The 17215-nt window shown below is 42.1% G+C and overlaps 2 protein-coding genes and 1 long non-coding RNA gene across 10 annotated transcripts in view; all 3 read left to right on the top strand.

The window, feature by feature from the left end:
• LOC110959550 (R3H domain-containing protein 1-like) overlaps positions 1–5480 on the top strand; it is a 49370-nt gene extending 43890 nt beyond the window's left edge. For 6 of the 8 annotated variants that reach the window (XM_022206437.2, XM_022206441.2, XM_022206438.2 and 3 more), the window contains 5 exons: positions 195–376; positions 1039–1192; positions 2223–2320; positions 2905–2989; positions 4476–5480. In XM_022206437.2, coding sequence (XP_022062129.1) covers positions 195–376; positions 1039–1192; positions 2223–2320; positions 2905–2989; positions 4476–4777 — 821 coding nt within the window. In that variant the 3' untranslated portion in view covers positions 4778–5480. Of the gene's footprint in view, positions 1–194; positions 377–1038; positions 1193–2222; positions 2321–2904; positions 2990–4475 lie in introns of those variants that run through there. The other 2 variants (XM_022206443.2, XR_007939120.1) reach the window with 2 other exon arrangements.
• A 107-nt stretch (positions 5481–5587) lies between these two features.
• On the top strand, positions 5588–9601 carry si:dkey-154b15.1 (uncharacterized). Its single transcript, XM_022206445.2, has 3 exons — positions 5588–6143; positions 7550–7644; positions 7874–9601. Exons 1-3 carry the CDS (start codon positions 5951–5953, stop codon positions 9071–9073), a joined length of 1488 nt encoding a protein of 495 aa, XP_022062137.2. The 5' UTR covers positions 5588–5950; the 3' UTR covers positions 9074–9601.
• A 773-nt stretch (positions 9602–10374) lies between these two features.
• On the top strand, positions 10375–15590 carry LOC127531885 (uncharacterized). The gene is made up of 2 exons (XR_007939124.1): positions 10375–10881; positions 11743–15590. It is a non-coding gene; the product is annotated as an uncharacterized LOC127531885 (long non-coding RNA).
• The last annotated feature ends 1625 nt before the right edge of the window (positions 15591–17215 follow it).

Genomic DNA, 17215 nt, shown 5'->3' with positions numbered 1-17215 from the left:
TGAGAGCTGCGTTTCCGCTGATGAGGTGTGTAGCTGAACAAAAGTGCCGGAAAGGAGCTTTGGGGCAAAAACACATTTAGTGTGGCGCATAAATGATGAGCCGACGTGATGAATTAAAGAAGTGGATTTCATGTCGACCCGATTTGACTCTTGCCGGCAACAACAACTTGTTTCTTTAATTTGTATGTGTGCAGGGTTGTTACCCCCGGCCCCCAGCGGCGGCATGGTGATGCTGCAAATGGCGGCGCCCTCCTGCCAGCAGCCCCGGGCCCCCTCCCCCTGCCAGAGGAAGCAGCCCGGCCACAAACACTCGGGACCCGAACACCAGCGCAGCCGTCGGCCCGCTGAGCTCCCTCCGCTTCCAGACAACACGCAGGTACAAACGCTGCCCGAGTGCATCCATCAGGCAGAGACAGAAAGACCCCGTCGCTTAATGGTTTCCTGTAAAGCCATGAGATTGTATTTATCACCTTTAAAAAAAAAAACTAAAAAAAAAAAAGCTTCATCGAGGTTGTCTTGCAGCTTTGAAAACATTTAATTAGCTCTGTGGCCCAGAGGTTTTGACTTGACAGCAGCAACTTTCACATCATTTTAAATTGAATTGTGAATTTGTTTAGCTGATGTTTTTGCTGCACAGGACAATGCGGTACGTGTCGGAAAGTTAAGACGGTCACAAGAAAGCAATTTGAGAGCCAATTTAGTTTGGTTGTCTGAGTCTGACTGTGACGTGAGAATTGTCGCCTTGAGCCAAAGTCGGCCCGGCTGCCGTTCAGGCAGGTTAAATGTCGTCGTAAATAGGCTCTGCAAATGAAGTGAGTGCTGCTGAAACCTGAAAATGAGGAGAAAATAGTCCTTAGCATTAGGGTGTAATGGTACATTAGTGGGACTAATGTGGATGGAATGGTACATTAAAGCAACAACTTGAACACCACAATGACTTTGTGAGAGGAGGAAGATATCGCCAGAGTTGCTGTTTCTGAATGAAAGTGTTTGTGTTGGTCCTGTTTCCTCTCTGCACCGTCGATGTGTTGTGTGTAGAGCAGCCTGCCCTCGTCTCCGGCTCTCACTCCCTCGCCAGGCCAGCCGCCCAGCGTCAAGGGCCTCCCATCAGGCATCTCGCCCATCCCTGTCATGGCCCACCACCCGCACCACCACCCACAGCTCCCTACAGCCTTCTGCCACAGTGGACAAGGTCAGACACGCACTGGTGTTTACGCCCTCACACACAGTATTACAGAGAATTAATGCTCCGCTCCAGCCAGTGGCAGGTTCAGTGTTAGTACCTGACCTCTGAGGTTAGCTGGAGATGATTTATTTTTGGGCTTATTGACTTTATTTGACAAGAGAGACAAGACAGTGGGAGAGAACGGTGAATGGGAAATGTGCAAATACAAAATGTGTCTGAACCACCTGATAGTGGAGTTCATTTACACCTTAGCCCTTTTGGCAGATAGCTAGCTGGATCTCTAGGATAAGCAGTAGCTACCCAAGCTAGCTGACTAATCTGACAATCCAAAAACCATGCTAGTGCAGGGTTGAGTTGAATATTTACATAGCTAACTGACTCGCTATTAGCCACCGTGTAGCATGCTTTTAGAATTACATTTAGCTTACTGTGCCCAACAAATATCAAATGGATGATTTATTTTCATGAATCATCAGTTTTAAGAAATTTTGCTGGATTTTGGTAGATTTTTTTGTGAATGTTCTTAAGAAGCATTTTTAACATTTCTTTTTTTTCCACCAAAAATGTTCAAAGATTTCCCAAAAATATTGAAAATGTGGACGTCAGAAGTTTCGCTGGAAATTAAAAAAAAAAAAAATCCTCATTTTCAGACTTTAAAGCGGGTCAATTTTGACCCGCAGGGCGACATGAGTGTTAAGTAACTGCATTATGACGTCAGAATGAACGTCTTGGCTGCGTAGCAGAAATTGTCAAATTAGCCAACTAGCTCTTCTAGCACCTGCTGATGCAACTTAAGTTAGCGAGCTAGCTGCTTACAATGAAGTCTAGGTTATCAAGCTAATAACCCACAGACTAACTTGCAGTTGAATTTCATAAACCCCAGTTTGTAGCCAAGTGTGCATAAACTAGTGGACGGTCTAAGAATCTTTCTGTGCTTGTTGTGTTCTGTGAAATGAATCTCAATAAGCTAATGTTCAGCTTTGGATGTTTGGGTTTGTGACACTTTTTGTAAATGTGTTTTTGCTGTGATTTCCAGGTGAAGCACACTATTCTCTACTGGGCCAACCTCTGCAGTACAAACCCTCCATCAGACCTCCGCTGATCCACACTGCACACATGGTGGCCAAACACCAAGTAAGACTCAACATTTATGACAATTCATTCTTCCCCTCTGAACCCCAGACCAGCATTGTCAGGGCATTTCTTGGTTCTGTCACGTTTTTACTCACTGTGGACTCATTTTTCACTGCAATATAAAGTCCTGCAGCTCTAAGAAACAGAACAAAACAGAGGATATGTATTGAGTTCATTTTTAAATTACATGTAGAATAAAGTGATTTTGATGAGACGTCACTATTGAGCTTAGATTTGGTTTAATTTCCTGACCGAACAATGCATCACTGATGAATCGTTCAAGGAAAGCCGAACAATTCTGTCAGTTTTTACAGTTTCTGTCTGATAAATGGCTTCTTTCTGGCTGCTTTTTTCTTTTCCAATGAGAAGTCTTTCAAACCCACTGGCGGTTTTTTGGAGTTCAAAAGGTTAAACATTGAAATATTCCATCGCTGAGAAAAGTTATTTTTTGAGCTTACAAGTGAAAATTCTGCCGCTTTGTTCGAAACTTCTCCCACAAGGTTATTTTTCATGTCTATTTTCTTTTCTTGTCTTCATCTCTGCCCTCCATTAACAAACCTAACGTTCTTCTTCTGTCTCCTCAGGGTCCACTGGGGGTGTGGCGTAGCGGTCATGGGAGGAAGGCCAGCAGAAAACCTCTGTCTTCAGATCTCAGTGTAGGTGAAGCAGGTAATAGGAAGTCCAGAGGGAGGCTTAGTGAAGATAGCTGCAGTCGTTTTTTAAGAGCTTTTGACCGAGCTGGACCTCTTTTCTACAAAAAGGAAAACCGGACGTAAATGTCGTAATGATTAAGTGCTCTTTTATTTAATTTAGTGAAGAAATTCCGACTGAAACACGAGGCTTTAGATGTCGATCAAAAACAGAGCCTCATGCTGAGATTCATCCCATGATAAATCCAGCTGCTCTGTATTTCTACTTAGCAGATTAAGCGACGTAGCATCACCTTTTTATTGTGTCGGAATATGCTTGCTGCGCTCCGACGCTGTGGAAAAATAGCGTTTGTGAATGTAAGCAGAATAAATCACAGACGGGGCAGAATTCACACCTGGCAGTGGAACCTGCAGCCCCGGCAGGATTGAGCCGACAGAAATGTGCTGATTATTTCAAATATGGCGCTGTAATTTCTGCACTCGCCGAGGTATTTTTCTGCATTATTCAGGCGCTCGTGTCAACAATCCCACCAGGACAATCATGAGGGAGGAGGAAGGTGGGGGAGGCTCGTGAGCAGCGTGTTTTTCAGAGAAATTAAGACCGAAAACCCAATATTGGAGTTTCTATATTCGATAGCTCTGACCGTCCTTCCAGCTCCGAGCTTTAAAGCTGACAGCAGCATTTTGTTGAAGCCGATGGTGCAGGCCTGATTTTTTTTTCCTCTTAACTCCAAATCTTACCAAGTCCATTTGTCTTATTTTTTGTCAAAATGTCTCATCCCACGTGATTTAAGATAAATTCACGAGTGACATTTCACCAAGATGGAGGGACTTTTTAAGACCGTGCATCTTGTTAAGTCAAACAAACTTGAAATTATCTTGTTTTGAGTTGAATTTTACAAGAAAACTCAAAACAAGTTTAACCCTCGTGTCATCCTGTGGGTGAAAATTGACAAAAAAAAATTTTCACTGTGAAACTTCTGATGTCCAAATTTTCAACATATTTGGGAAATTTTTGAATATTTTTGGTGAAAAAATGAAATGTTGAAAGTGTTTCTTAAAGAAAGTGTTTCTAAAGAAAAAATCACTTTAGATATTTTTATGATTTTTTTCAGAAGATTTTTACTCATTTTTGAAAAATATTTACAAGAATTTTTTGCCAAATTTGGGGAGGATTTTTTTTTTAAATAAAAATTTAAGGGAAACTTTGGAGGAATTACTGGAATTTGTTTCTTTATTTCGTTTTGCAAATTTTCAGAAATTTGGGACATTTTTTTGCTTAATTTTTGGATTTTTTTCAGACAATGAAACAATACTTTTTCTGTGAATGAGGACAACAGGAGGGTTTTAATTTGACAGCAGCATTTTATCAAAGCCTCCCGATGGTGCAGGTCTGATTTTTTTTTTTTTTTTTTTTTTTTTTTTTTTCCCCCTCCTCTTTACCCCTGAAAGTTGTTTTATTTCCTGGCTCTGCTGCTCACTGTTGCTGTTTCATGTGTCTGCAGTGAGCGGTCGGATGCTGGAAGCGACACATCCTCCGGAGGGGATCAGCTGTACAGACTCCCACCACCTCCTGGCAGAGCTCTGCAGAGGGGGCGAATCCATCCAGCGGCTGTCGGACCGTCGGCCCCGGCTGTGCGACGCGACCAGAGATGCTCCCGGCGGAGACTTGGCCTCATCATACTCTATCTTTGCCATGCTCCCCTCCAGATACACCGCGCTCCGCCACACCGGCCCCCAGGGCACCTTTAAACTCTCAACTAGCAGCAGACACAAAGGGGAGCCGTGCGACTGGGAGGCGGCATAGCTGCTCAGATCTCGGTGCATCTTTCAAGGAAGCGCCACACGAACGCACATCCAACCACCTGCCTCTGTTGCCTCAGTCTGGACTGTCTCTGCCCAGACTCTGTCCAAATATCAAGCGTTTTGAAGAATGAATGTTCACTTTTAGTTCATTTTTAGCTTTTCGTTCCGGCCGACGGGTGGAGACTGACGCATCAAAAACTTCTTTGTAAAATGTGAGCTCAACTCCCGAGTTTGCCGGTCTGAAGCGTTTTCTGAGATCCACTGTGGCTGTTTTTGACAGCAGGTGTGCGTGACGGCGCCGCGTCAGGAAAAACACCCATAATCTGTTTGTTTCTGGTTCTAGAATGTTTTCGTGCCCGATTTAGAAGATTAGACGGTATAATTGTGTTTAAATCGAGCGTTGATATCATTTTTTTGGGTTTGGTTTCACTTTGATCGGTGAGTCCGTCGGCTTGAAGAATACACAGCAGCACCTGTACAATTAGAAACACTGAATGACAAATATGCTACCTGAATTATCTGAAGTCACCGTTCAACACAGTGAATGTTGCTTTTGCACTGAAGTGATGATCAAGATGGAGATTGGTATAGGACAGAGCCTGGATTTTCTTTTATTAACCCCCCTATTAATACCTGTTTGTTGCACTCGACCAGGCCACTTTGTTTTATATATTAAATTAAAATGTTTATATGCACAAGAAAAATGCAATCGTCACTCATATGTTTGTGTGAATCATGAGAGGTGTTCTGTGTATGGTGTGGCTTTTTTCTTTCTTTTTTTTTTTTTTTTGGTTTGACTCTTAATAAATGTTTGCACCACACGTGTTGAGGTTTTTCCCCCCTGCAAAGCCAAAACATGACTAGAAATTAGAAGCTTTAATCGAAAACGTGTCGAAATAAGCAGCAGATGAGGCAACTAGCTGGTAAATGTTGCCATGAGGTTTGTCTTTGTGCCTGCTGGGCTTCAGGGAGCTGCAGAAATGAGCCATTTTGAGCGCAGACAAAACGTGGAGAAACAGCGACACCAAGCGGCCACACGGCGCCTCTGCAGCTCAGTTCAAACCGGCAGAAAGTGAAACTAAAACCGAGGAGTGTCCGACAGCAGCGGGTGTGTTTGTAGCAACGTGGTGGTGGTGACCGTTAATCGTCAGATGTTTGCCCGCTTCCGGCCGTGATGGAACCCCGGGAGAGCCGCAGGACGGTGGTGGTGTCCGGGGTCCCCGACGCGCTGTCCGCCGGGAGGATGGCGGACAAGCTGATGATTCACTTCCAGAGCCGCAGGAGGAGCCACGGAGGAGACGTGGAGGAGCTCGAGTATCCCACCAACATGGTCGGAGTGGCGTTCGTCACTTTCGACCGAGCTGAAGGTAAATTAGCAGCTTGTGGCTAAACTCAAGCTTAAACCAGTCAAAAAGTGACTGGTTTAAGGTAACTTCCTCATCAGGGGCCCAAATCTGTGCCAGAATACTATTACTGTGAAGGTCATTCTGAGGAAAATAATCCCAGCATACAACAGAATAGGTGTAAAATATCACCTATATGTCAACATTTATCACCTTTTAATGGTTGCGTTATGGCTGCATTGACACCCAGCATATGAACTACTTTAGAGACTAAATTGGAAACACAGTCCTCAAAATAGACCTTCGGTGTATTACAGGGTTTCAGAATGAGCTGTAAACAACACATCTGTCTCAGCTTTGGACCTATGAGTTGTGTTGATCTGCATGTCTTCATCATAGAGCCATGATGAAGACATGCAGATCAACGAAGGCAGTTTAAATCCTGAAGTCAAAATGATCAGCCAAAGATTCCCTTTTCTTCCAAAGTTGAGCACAAAGACGATTTCTTGTTTGATTTCTTCGTGAAGTGGTTGGCTTTTGATGGTCTCTTGTGTACTATATTTTGGCTAAACTCTCTACTTCTGTACTCATGTGCTGGGGAAAGGATTGATCTATCTGTGCTTTGCAGAGATAACACATCAAAACTCTGTCAGATCTTCCAAGTACTACAAACTTTGTTCTGTACTGCTGGATCCTAAAGCTAAGAGAATTTCATCAAGTTGTGCCAGTTTTGCTTCATCCAAACAAAGATGGGGGCAGGAAATGGCATCATGTAGTACAGTGTAAACACAAAATTAAAGATGGCCTCCAGACGTGATTTAACACAAATGAAAATTACTGAGCTTTGATGGATCATTTGTGTCAGAAAGTTTTAAAAAGTAAATACATAATGATATAAAGACTATTTATAGATAAATGATCATTCTGATGTCACAAAGTGCAGCTTGTGCATCTGAGTTTTAAGTGGAGTGCAGAGAAACTTTTGTCCATCTGGTAGTGAATATGAAACCAAAACTCTGCACAGTGAAGCCAAAATAACAAGGAAAAACACATTTTTAAGCAAAGAGGCAACTTTATCATTTATATTTACACTAAAAAAACAAAAACACATTAATCATTTCCTTTTATTGTTCAAAAAAGCAAATTCCACCTATGAAGGTCAGAAAACACAGTCAGTGTTTCAGATTTAGAAGAAATTTAATGTGACTGCTGGAATATCAGACGCTGATTTCTGTATTTGTCTGTGCGGAAACCATACTCCCACTGATGATCATGTACTGTCGTATGAAAGCAGCGTTCCACTGGTAGATAATGAGTAGAGTCGGGCTTTGTTCACGCTCTGTGACAAGAAATAGCAGCGTAGCTTTGTGGGTTCATGAGGCATCATTATGTCGGTGACCTGCGTAGAGAACAGTATAAACTCTTGGCAGATGCGGCGAAGGTGGTGGAGAAGGAGCAGCAGATCATGACGGACAGCGAGTTTCTTCAAGAATACGTCCTCACCGTGTTTCCCTTCAGCAGAGACGTAAGTATGGACATCAGTTTAAAGCAAGTCACTAGCTTTAATGTGTTTAACTGTGTAAGACCAAAATATAGTAAAAAAAAAATACTAATAATGTATATAGAAACCCAAATATAGAAAAAAATATATATATATAAAATAAAAATGAACTGATGTTTGTATTTCTGCAACAAACTTCTTCTTTTAATCACATGATACAAGACCATGATCCAGATGTGCTCTTGTGCTGCAGGTGTTTGTGTACGTCGCCAGCGCCACAGTCGATCTCTCCAAATTCGGCAGTGATCCAGCGCCCCTGATTAAGAGTCTCCAGTCGGCTCACAGATCACTCCGGTTCCAACCTTTGCTCCCTGGAAAAGTGTCCATTGAGGGTCCTTTCTCTGCCGTCCAGGCCCTGAGAGCGGACCTCATCCGCAGGGACAGTCAGCTTAAATCCCCAAACTCAGCCATCAAACTAACAGAGACTCCTGCTAATCCGAGACTAATATCTCATCACAGGTCTGTCGGTTCTGTAAGCCGCAGCGCTTCTAAAGCCAAGCGGGAAGCAGCGAGCTCGAGCAGCTTATCGACGCCGCTGCAGAGCACAGGTGAAGTAAGTGAAGTCCAAAGCCTGCTCTCCAAAGCAAAAACTCCAAACGCTTCCTCGAGGCAAAAAGTTTCTGATGGGAGTCTGGCTGGAGGGAGGTGTTTGGATGCAGACGGAGAAGAACCGAGAGGTCGGCCGAGGTCCAAAATGTCCACAGAATATAGAAGAGAAGGAACAAAGGCCAACGCCAGACAAGTGGTCGGGGCAGAAATCAATGCGGGGATTATTTCGCCATCGTCGGGTCTGGACCTGCTTCCTGCAGAGCAAAAATCAGCAAACAAACCACAACAGCACCTCAGAGCAGACGGGATTTCAGAATCCAAAGCCGGAGGACAGAATCATTTGGCTGAAGCGAAGTCATTCCAGAACACATTGAAAGATGTCTCAGCACCATCGAAGAGCAGAGCTGATCTGACTGAAGTCCATCCGGAAGATCTCTTGGTCGACTCGTACACGTTCAGATACATCCAAAAATTCCACAAAAAGGAGCTGGACAGATGTTTCAACGGCGTTAACATGTTCGTCCAGTGTTTTAAAGAAGATGGCTTCACTCGGATTTCCCTGACCAGGAATCAAACTAACACGGCAGCTTCAAGCATCCAGCAGGCCTCAGAAAGATTACAGGCTTTGATGGACTTCTGGTTTTCCACTTTAAGAGTTCGCGAGATGTTCTATGACTCGGCAAAGCTGCCTGATAAACAGAAAGTGACTCAGATCTGCGATGACGTGAATTCACTGCACAAAGACGTTCTGTACGTATTTGAGGGTTGTTTCATTAAGGTCATCGGTCCATCGGCGTCCATCCACTCATTCTGTAGCAGAGTGAAGGAAACCCTGAGAAGGTGAAATAAATGGGTGCAGTTTTACCAGCGACCACATGGTGGCGCAGTCGTACCTTCACAGAACCTTCTGCATTCCTGTGGTTGTAATTTCTAATAATTAGAAGCATATAAATAAGTCACACTGTGTATATTAGATATCTGCCTCAGAAACATCAGAATTATCTCATATTAAATTAAAAAAAGTAATAGAACACCTTCCAGTACCTGAGTCCCGCTTGTTTATCCCTGGATTACTAATTGGGCCTTTAAACAGCAGGTTTTAATCTGAATGATGTTCTCACAGCAGTAGGGGTGAGTCTTAATTAACCTCCTCATATCTTAATTACAAATGATCGACTTCTAATTAAAACTTTAAGAAAGCAACATGCCAACCTGTCTCACTCAACCAAATGGCGTTTTATCAGGAGTTTAACTTGTATGTCAGTGTTTGATCTCATGTTAATTGACATAAAATTATATATTTTTTTGTTTTTTTAAGTTGTTTCCATTACATTTGAATGCAAAATTCAATAAAAAGATGGAAAAAGTGTCAGTAATGCCTTAAAAGCCTCCTAATGGATGATTTCCATGATGCATAAACATATCATTTTCCAAAATAATTTGTATGCAATTCCATTTTTTGACAGAAGTACTTCAACGGTCTTGTAAGACGTGTCGTGGAGCCTTTAACCCTCCTATTGTCCCCATGTACGGGCACCAAAAAATATTGTTTCCTTGTCTGAAAAAAATCCCAAAATTCAGCAAAAATATTTCAATAATTCCAATAATTCCTCAAAAGTTATATTTTTTAAAAATCCCCCAAATTTGGCATGACAGTTCTTGTAAATATTTTCAAAAAATGATTAAAAATCTTCCAAAAAAATCCTATAGGTTTCACTGTGAATTTTTTTTTCTTTTCTTTTTCCCACATTTTCAAACGGGTCAATTTTGACCCTCAGGACGACACAAGGGTTAGTTGGAGACCAGCAGGGGGCGCTGTAACACTTCCCTCCACATGTTTTAAAATAGAGCTGCTGCGGCTGGCCTCACTGAAGTAATTTTGGAGGCTGAGTTTGGCAAACAGGGTGCAGATTGGCCACCAAATGATGTCAGTTGGGTGTCCCATTACACACCCTCTACACATTCACTCAGGGTTGCACCTTTACCAAAGAAAAAAACATGCGAGGATGTGGAGTAGAACCCGGTAGCGTGGAGGCAGCTTCTTCCTGCTCTGCCATTATTCAGATGAGCTCGCTCCACAGCCTCAATAATTGATTCATTATGTAAAAATAAGCCACACTACCATAATGAACGCACACAAACACAGACAGTCTCCCAGACACACTCACTCTGACTTGTTACCATAGGAACGTAGTGGAGGAGGTTGCCGAGCTGCGGCGTTGTTAGGGGGGATACAACTAAAGCATCCAGGAGGACGGAGGAATTAGATTTCCAGCATGAGGACCCTTCAGAGGCGAGGAGAGGGCAGACCTCAGCGTTACCTGGGAGGAGCTGCAGCCTACAGCAGGAATGAACCCTCCTGAAGCAGGTTCTGGGCCTCCATCACCCCCCCTTCCATCCTCCTCCTCATTATGCACGACGTGTAATTAGGTAACGGCGTTTTTGAATGCATTAAACATGCATGACTTTCGTGATGGAGGTCAGAAGCAGCGGCGGGCAAGAAAAAGCAGCAATAGAGTCTTTCTCAAGGACGCTTTCATGGTGGACCAAGTCTACTGGGGATCAAAGCTGTTATTGGACTCAGGATGGATGACTGAGGCCTCCAGCCCCCGAGGCCTGTTCCTCTGTCTGATCTCACTGTTAACAGCTCTGGTGAGCAACACAAACACACAAATACACGCAGCACAAGCGCAAAATGACAACAAAAGACGCTCAATCTCCACTAAACAGCCACAAACAGTGACAACAAATGAATGCGAAATGATCACAAACAGACAAAATGCCCATGAAAAGAAAAAATAGCAATACATAATACTACAAGGAGGCGCAATGTGATAAATGTATAAAATGATCAGTTACAGAATAGCTAAAAAAAAAAAAGACCGAGAGTCCCAGAGGCGCAGTGTAAAGATACACAACTCCAGAGACACAAAGTAAACACAAAAAGAAAACACAAAGTGACTACACAGGTAAAGCATCTATATAGATCTGCAAAACACTTAGAGAGAAACAAAAGGAAACACACAATGTTTTAGAAGAAACAAAACAACTACAAGTAGACACAAAGCATCTACAAAGAAGCACAAAATACCGATATAAAGAATAAAAATAACTACAAAGAGCCTGAAAATGACAACAAAGAAACACAAACGACTAAAAAGTTTAAGAAAATGTCAAAAAAAAGTCATAACATACAGTCGACAGCCCAATAGTGATCTGGTCATAAACGGAAGCCGGATGACTGAGGACATGCAGCTCTGGATTGAAGGATTCTTCATGTCTGTTCAGGAGGTCTGACGTCTCTGAACTGTTCAGATCCACAGCAGCTGTCGTGTTCGCTCTGATTGTGTGTTTTGTCGTGTTCAGACTCACATCCTGGAGGTCAGAGGTCAGACAGACGAGCAGCGTCTCTCCTCGCTGAGGAATGAGGCTGCAGTGATGGATAACCTTCTCCAGGCTAAGTGTTGGCGCACGTCGCAGCCACAAATTACATCTTAATGATTCTCTTTACAGATCATCACCCAGAGGAGGGAAGCAGGGAGGGATACGACTGCTGCCCCCTGACGCTGCTCGGCCTAAATGTTGTTGGGTATGATGGAGGAGAAATTAGGGGCAACAGAGCAAGAAGATGGTTTGTGTGTGTTGGCTGAGGAAGAAAGATGGATGGGGTTTAATTGGTCGGACAGCATACGAGCCGTAATGTAAGCACACGACTGGATCCTCTAGAATCTGCAAATGGAACCAAAGTGTGACTGATGGTCAACGTTTAATGTTCAGGTCCTCAGTTTAGCATCAGCTCATTGATCGCATTAGTTGTGGGCTCATTAAAGCATTTTACCCCAGATATTAGTCATGTCCTCTGCTCTCAGTCTTTAGTTAAAGCTTATTACCATAGCTCAACATTTTGGGATAAAAATATTGATACCACTCTTTGAAACCAAGGAGTTGCTTAGCTTAGCTTAGCATAAAAACTGAAAGCATCTCCGCTGTTTGAATTCCACTTCAAAATCAACAGTTTTTAATGAGAAAGATGCAGTGTGACTTCTCGGAAATCACACAAGGAACAATTGATTAAATTGTGGGGGTGGTTCCAAGTCCCATCAATTCCCACCGCTACATCAATTACCACTGCTACATATTTAGGTCACGTGATTCGGTGACCGTACATAACATACACATGCATAACACACGCCTGTGTTCAGTGCAACGTCATTTTTTATTAAAGATTTCATCTGTTGGAAATGATGTAATTGAGCAGCCTTGGAGGAGTACTACGCTCTCTAACTGCTTTTCTTGTTGGATTCTGTCATTCTCTCTTTGTACGTTTCCTTCGTACTTTTTTATGCACGTTCAAAACATTCATACGTTTCACTAATCAACAAATTAACTGTTGGGATCTGGAGGCATCCGAACAGAAACATTTAGATCATTGTGCGTTTTCCAACAAACCCCAGATTAGCTCAATTCATGTGAAAGACAAAACAAAAGCCGAAGATGTAATTCTTAATCAAAGTGTGTTTTCGACATTCGTCACAGTTTTCAGATTTGTTGCAGTAGTGAGATCATCGGGGCGGATTCAGGTCAAAAGGTGCCTTTGGCCAGACATCCACTGGCGTCCCTGAGGGGGCTGTTATTTTCATATCAACATAATTTAATAATATTTTCAGTTAATTGGGTTTGTGTCTGCGTCATGTCATCAGTTTAGTACCCTCTAGGGTCCCAAGACAACCTGGGCTTTCATGGTGAACTGTAGACCACCACGCCAGTAGAAAATTTTCCGATGCAATGGACATTTGAGGCAGTTTCAGTTTAGTTTTACTTCCAAACACTGCTGGTTTGTTTACAGCCCGTCCAGCCACATTTGTGAGCAGCGTTGCTTCGATTTTGGCACGCTCAGTGTTATCATCGCCAACAGAAACCACGGCCAAGCCTATCAAAATAATTATCCTTTCACAATTGCACATCATCTGCTCCGTCTTCCTCCGTCCTCACATCTCGGCTCCCCCAGCTGCTCAAACTGCCTCACGAGCCCATCCAGGAAGCGTCAGTATGATTATCAGTCTCTCCTCAGACCATTTCAAAAAGCTCACAGTTAGTGGGGTGTGAAGAAGAAACGTGATTGCCTGTTAAACCTCGACACCGCAGGCCGCAGCGCGCAACACCCGGACGCCACATGTGGGCCCCTCTCAATTCAGAACTGTAATTTCGCTCTTATTTAAAGACAGTACGGTCGTCTGAAGCTGTCGGATCTTTGGCAGGTTCGTCTGAAGAAGCAAAGTGTGTGAAAACAACAGTTTACTGCGGATGCAAACAACAGCCCCTCAGGGACTCCAGTTCTCATTCAAACTCTTTTTGGAAGGTGATCAGACAGAATCAACTTTAGAGTGAATCCTATTGTAGCTGTTTACATGTGGCTTGTTTTCAGATTTAATTATGTTTTTGTACCTAAATGAAGCCTTGTTGTTGCCTTTCCAGTTGGTTGCGCTCACAATTTCCATTAACTCTAAAAGTCCAGAGGGTAAACACAACAGTTTGCAGCAAGATCAATCCATTTTAAAAGAAATGTCACCAGTAAATTTCACGTTTAACCTCAGAACCGACAGCAGGTTTCGCCAAAAATACATCCCTTACCACAGCCAGAAACAGTAAAAACAAAGAATTATTGGATTTTCAGGTTTTGAATAGCCAGGACACATGTTTGAGATGCAGAAATTACCCAAAAACAAGCATTAAATTTTGATATTCTGCATTTCCATTCAAACATTAGGTCAAAGTAAACCATATGCACCAGATCTTGGAAAAAAAACAGCAACAAAAAAAACCCTGATTTTGTGTTTCTAAGTGCAACAGTGAAGCCATGACTGACACAATTTCAGTAAATATTCAGGTGAACTGCAGGCAGTATTTCCACAGAGTGACTGAGAGTAAAATAAACTGGATCAGTACAATAAATGCTGCATGGCTTGAAAATGTAACCAATTGTCATTCAGCATGGTTAAACATCTCTGCAGAGTTGTGTGAAAAGCATCAAATCTGTAGAGGTTGATAAAATGGAAATACTTAAATGATCATAGTGTGTAGAACCACATTTTTCCAGCTTTTGTAGCATCTGTGAGCACGTAGAAAATGTTGTATTGAGGAACCTGATTTAATCCAGTGAAAGACTTTAAATTGCAGTGAAGATGAGCCCACAGTGAGTCAAAATGTGTCAGGAGCAAGAAAACATCCACAAACTGGTGAGAGTCAGAGAGTTAGCCAGTAGCAAGTATCTAGCTAGCTGTGTGTAACATCCACTTATGTTTAAGCTCATCTGCTGCAGTATTTCTGAAAAAAAAAAAAAAAGAGGAATATTTGCAAATGATTGCAAAACAGGAACTGATGTGTCATCTTAGCAACACTGCTAACCAGATTGCTAACTGATATGTCACTACAATAACTCATTGATTTTAGCTAATGCTTCTGGAGCTAACTCCCACTACCAGATACATATCTGGCTAGCATGTTAGCATTAGCTCTTCAGCTACTCCTCTCGCAATATCTTGATATCACTGGCCAAAATAATTCAAAAAACAGCATACTTGTGATATCTGTAGAATATATAAAAAATATATATTAATGATCAGTGTAAAATTAATCTTTAGTTTGTTGTGTGTTTTGTCTTTTTGGCACTTGAAATTTACTTGAAATATGAGTGTAGGGAGTCTGTAAGCATAATACTGTACTATCTTTTGCTCCTATGTTGGTGTGTTAATCAGATAGTTACTGGCTCTGCATTATTTTTTAGAATTATGTGTTTTTCATGTGTATTATTAACGAGATGACAATGTTTATCACTGAAATTCAGCCATGTGAATAGTCACTATGTCCCCTTCAACATTCAGAGAAAAGTTTGGTGCTTTGTCACGTAATGTTTCTAGGTAGACTGAAATCATAATGCGACAAAAAATAAGATCTTTGTGGAGAACACAGGGGTAGATTTGTTCTCAGATTCAGCTTTGATGGGTGAACTGGTTCATTATCTCCTGCGATCGTCTGCAGCTGGTCCAAAATATCGTATGATTCGTTGTGCTGCCTTGTGGGAGAGCTTCTCAATTTCATCTCTCATCTCTCAGCTCCATTAACTGACAAAAGACACCAGACGCCAGAGAGGCACATTTCTCAGGTGGCACCACATGGCACCGTATGATTTGTGGGTCCTCGGATTATTTGGGGCACTCTGTCTTATTTTAAACTGTATATGGATGTGTCCAGGAGGTGGAAACATGCCAGAAATAGGTCTGATAATTCAGATTTGTGTGAAAGTACCTGTACGATTTAATGGCCTGGACATTTTTTAAATTGAAGCCGTCGCAGAAATGCCATCAGTCGCCCCGTGTCTTATTATATCTGCCATTACACATGCACTGACCATGATAGGCCCAGAGGGGGATGATAAAATATGTGACATTGTGGAGGGTCAGAGCATGTAATCGTTGTGGTGAGTTCAATTACAGTGTAGACAAACTGCCGTGAACTGTCCCCAAAAAATGAGAACTTTATACCTTCTGTGGCAGCCACAATGGAAATCTACAAGATCCTCTTTGACACTTAAAAGATAAACATTAGTGTAAGAGCAAGCAGATGAATCAGTGTGCCTTCCCTCCACACCTGTGTTAACGGATTTAGATTTGTCTGGACTAAACGGTTAAAGGAGAAGGAACAGATGGATCAGAGAGAGGCGACGACATACAAGAGGAGATTGTGAATACATCAGTGGCCCAGTGAGCCGATAGGACGTGTCAGCACGGGTGTGCTTGCACATGCAGGTGTGTGTGATGAGTTCATTTGTATGCCGTCAGCATTAGAAATCAGCAGACTGGTGAAGGAGAATGGCGCTGGCTTTATGTGAAATGTTAATGCTTTGACAAAGGGCAAAGATAGATTAAAACTACACCTCAGAAAGAAATTTGAAAAGATCATATAAACTAACGTGCCAGGTGGAGTCAAAGCAGCACAGCAGTGGGTTCCAGCTAAATATACCAAGATGTAGGCTTTATATAGAATTCTAACCTTTAAACGCTGCTGCATGCATAGTTTTTTGGAGCATCCATCAGCTTTTGGAAATTGTAGCGCTACTTTTCTTTTTCTCTTGTTGTGGCTAAAGCATTGTGTGCACGTTTCTGAGATCTTCAGGCTTCCCAATTTGTAACTTTGTCCTGGAAAGCTGATTGTGCACTTGGACAAGCAAGTAAACTGAACAATATGAGAAAACCTTGCTGGTATTTTCTTGTCTTGGGACAGTTAAGGGTGTGTAATATTCATGCTGTATTTCTGCTTTGTAATGATCTGATTCATGACTAGCACAAGTTAACTCATCATCATCAGTAGGCTCAGCTGTGTCATCTTCATTTGGAGGACTTTTGTGACAAGAATACGCCAAAATAAGGAAAAAACATACATGTTCTGCAGAAAACCTGTAGCCCAGGTGCTGCAGCATCAGATTATTGAGACAATGATTACATTATTCATTCATTCCACTTTAATTCTTTAGACACATACTGTGGTTAAAAGAAAATCCAGAGTTTTTTCCTCGTCTTATAGCAAAAATAATGATGAGGTGCAGTCAGATCATTCTACACTGTGTTGTGTGAGCGCCAGATAATGATCTAAGTATGCAGGACTAGCATCAGCACTACGAGGTCACATCTGGTTGGATAAACACAGTAGAAAAACAAAGCTTTTAAGAAAATGACATCATTAAAGAAAAACAGTTTGAGGAATTTCAGGGATATGAGTGCTTCACTGAAAAAAAAACATGAATTAGAAAAGATCTGAGTCAAGGTTAAGGATTAAAAAAGCAGAAACTGTTGTACTATACATGCAGAATGAGCTCAAGCATCAGTATTTTCACTGCACTTTGATAAAAAAAAACTTTTAGACGCATAAAGAAGTAGAAAATCTAAGCATCTTTTCATTCATTTAGAAAGCACTTAGACACGATGTCTCC

This window comes from Acanthochromis polyacanthus, chromosome 22, assembly GCF_021347895.1.
Source record: "Acanthochromis polyacanthus isolate Apoly-LR-REF ecotype Palm Island chromosome 22, KAUST_Apoly_ChrSc, whole genome shotgun sequence".
NCBI classification, from domain to species: domain Eukaryota; kingdom Metazoa; phylum Chordata; class Actinopteri; family Pomacentridae; genus Acanthochromis; species Acanthochromis polyacanthus.
This window is presented reverse-complemented; position numbering and strand designations above follow the sequence as displayed.

Excerpts from the sequence above, each read along its gene's own strand:
- si:dkey-154b15.1 (XM_022206445.2), top strand. The coding sequence starts at position 5,951 with ATGGAACCCCGGGAGAGCCGCAGGACGGTGGTGGTGTCCGGGGTCCCC. Across the intron at positions 6,144-7,549 it reads CACTTTCGACCGAGCTGAAG|ATGCGGCGAAGGTGGTGGAG; the intron begins GTAAATTAGCAG and ends AACTCTTGGCAG. Across the intron at positions 7,645-7,873 it reads TGTTTCCCTTCAGCAGAGAC|GTGTTTGTGTACGTCGCCAG; the intron begins GTAAGTATGGAC and ends CTTGTGCTGCAG.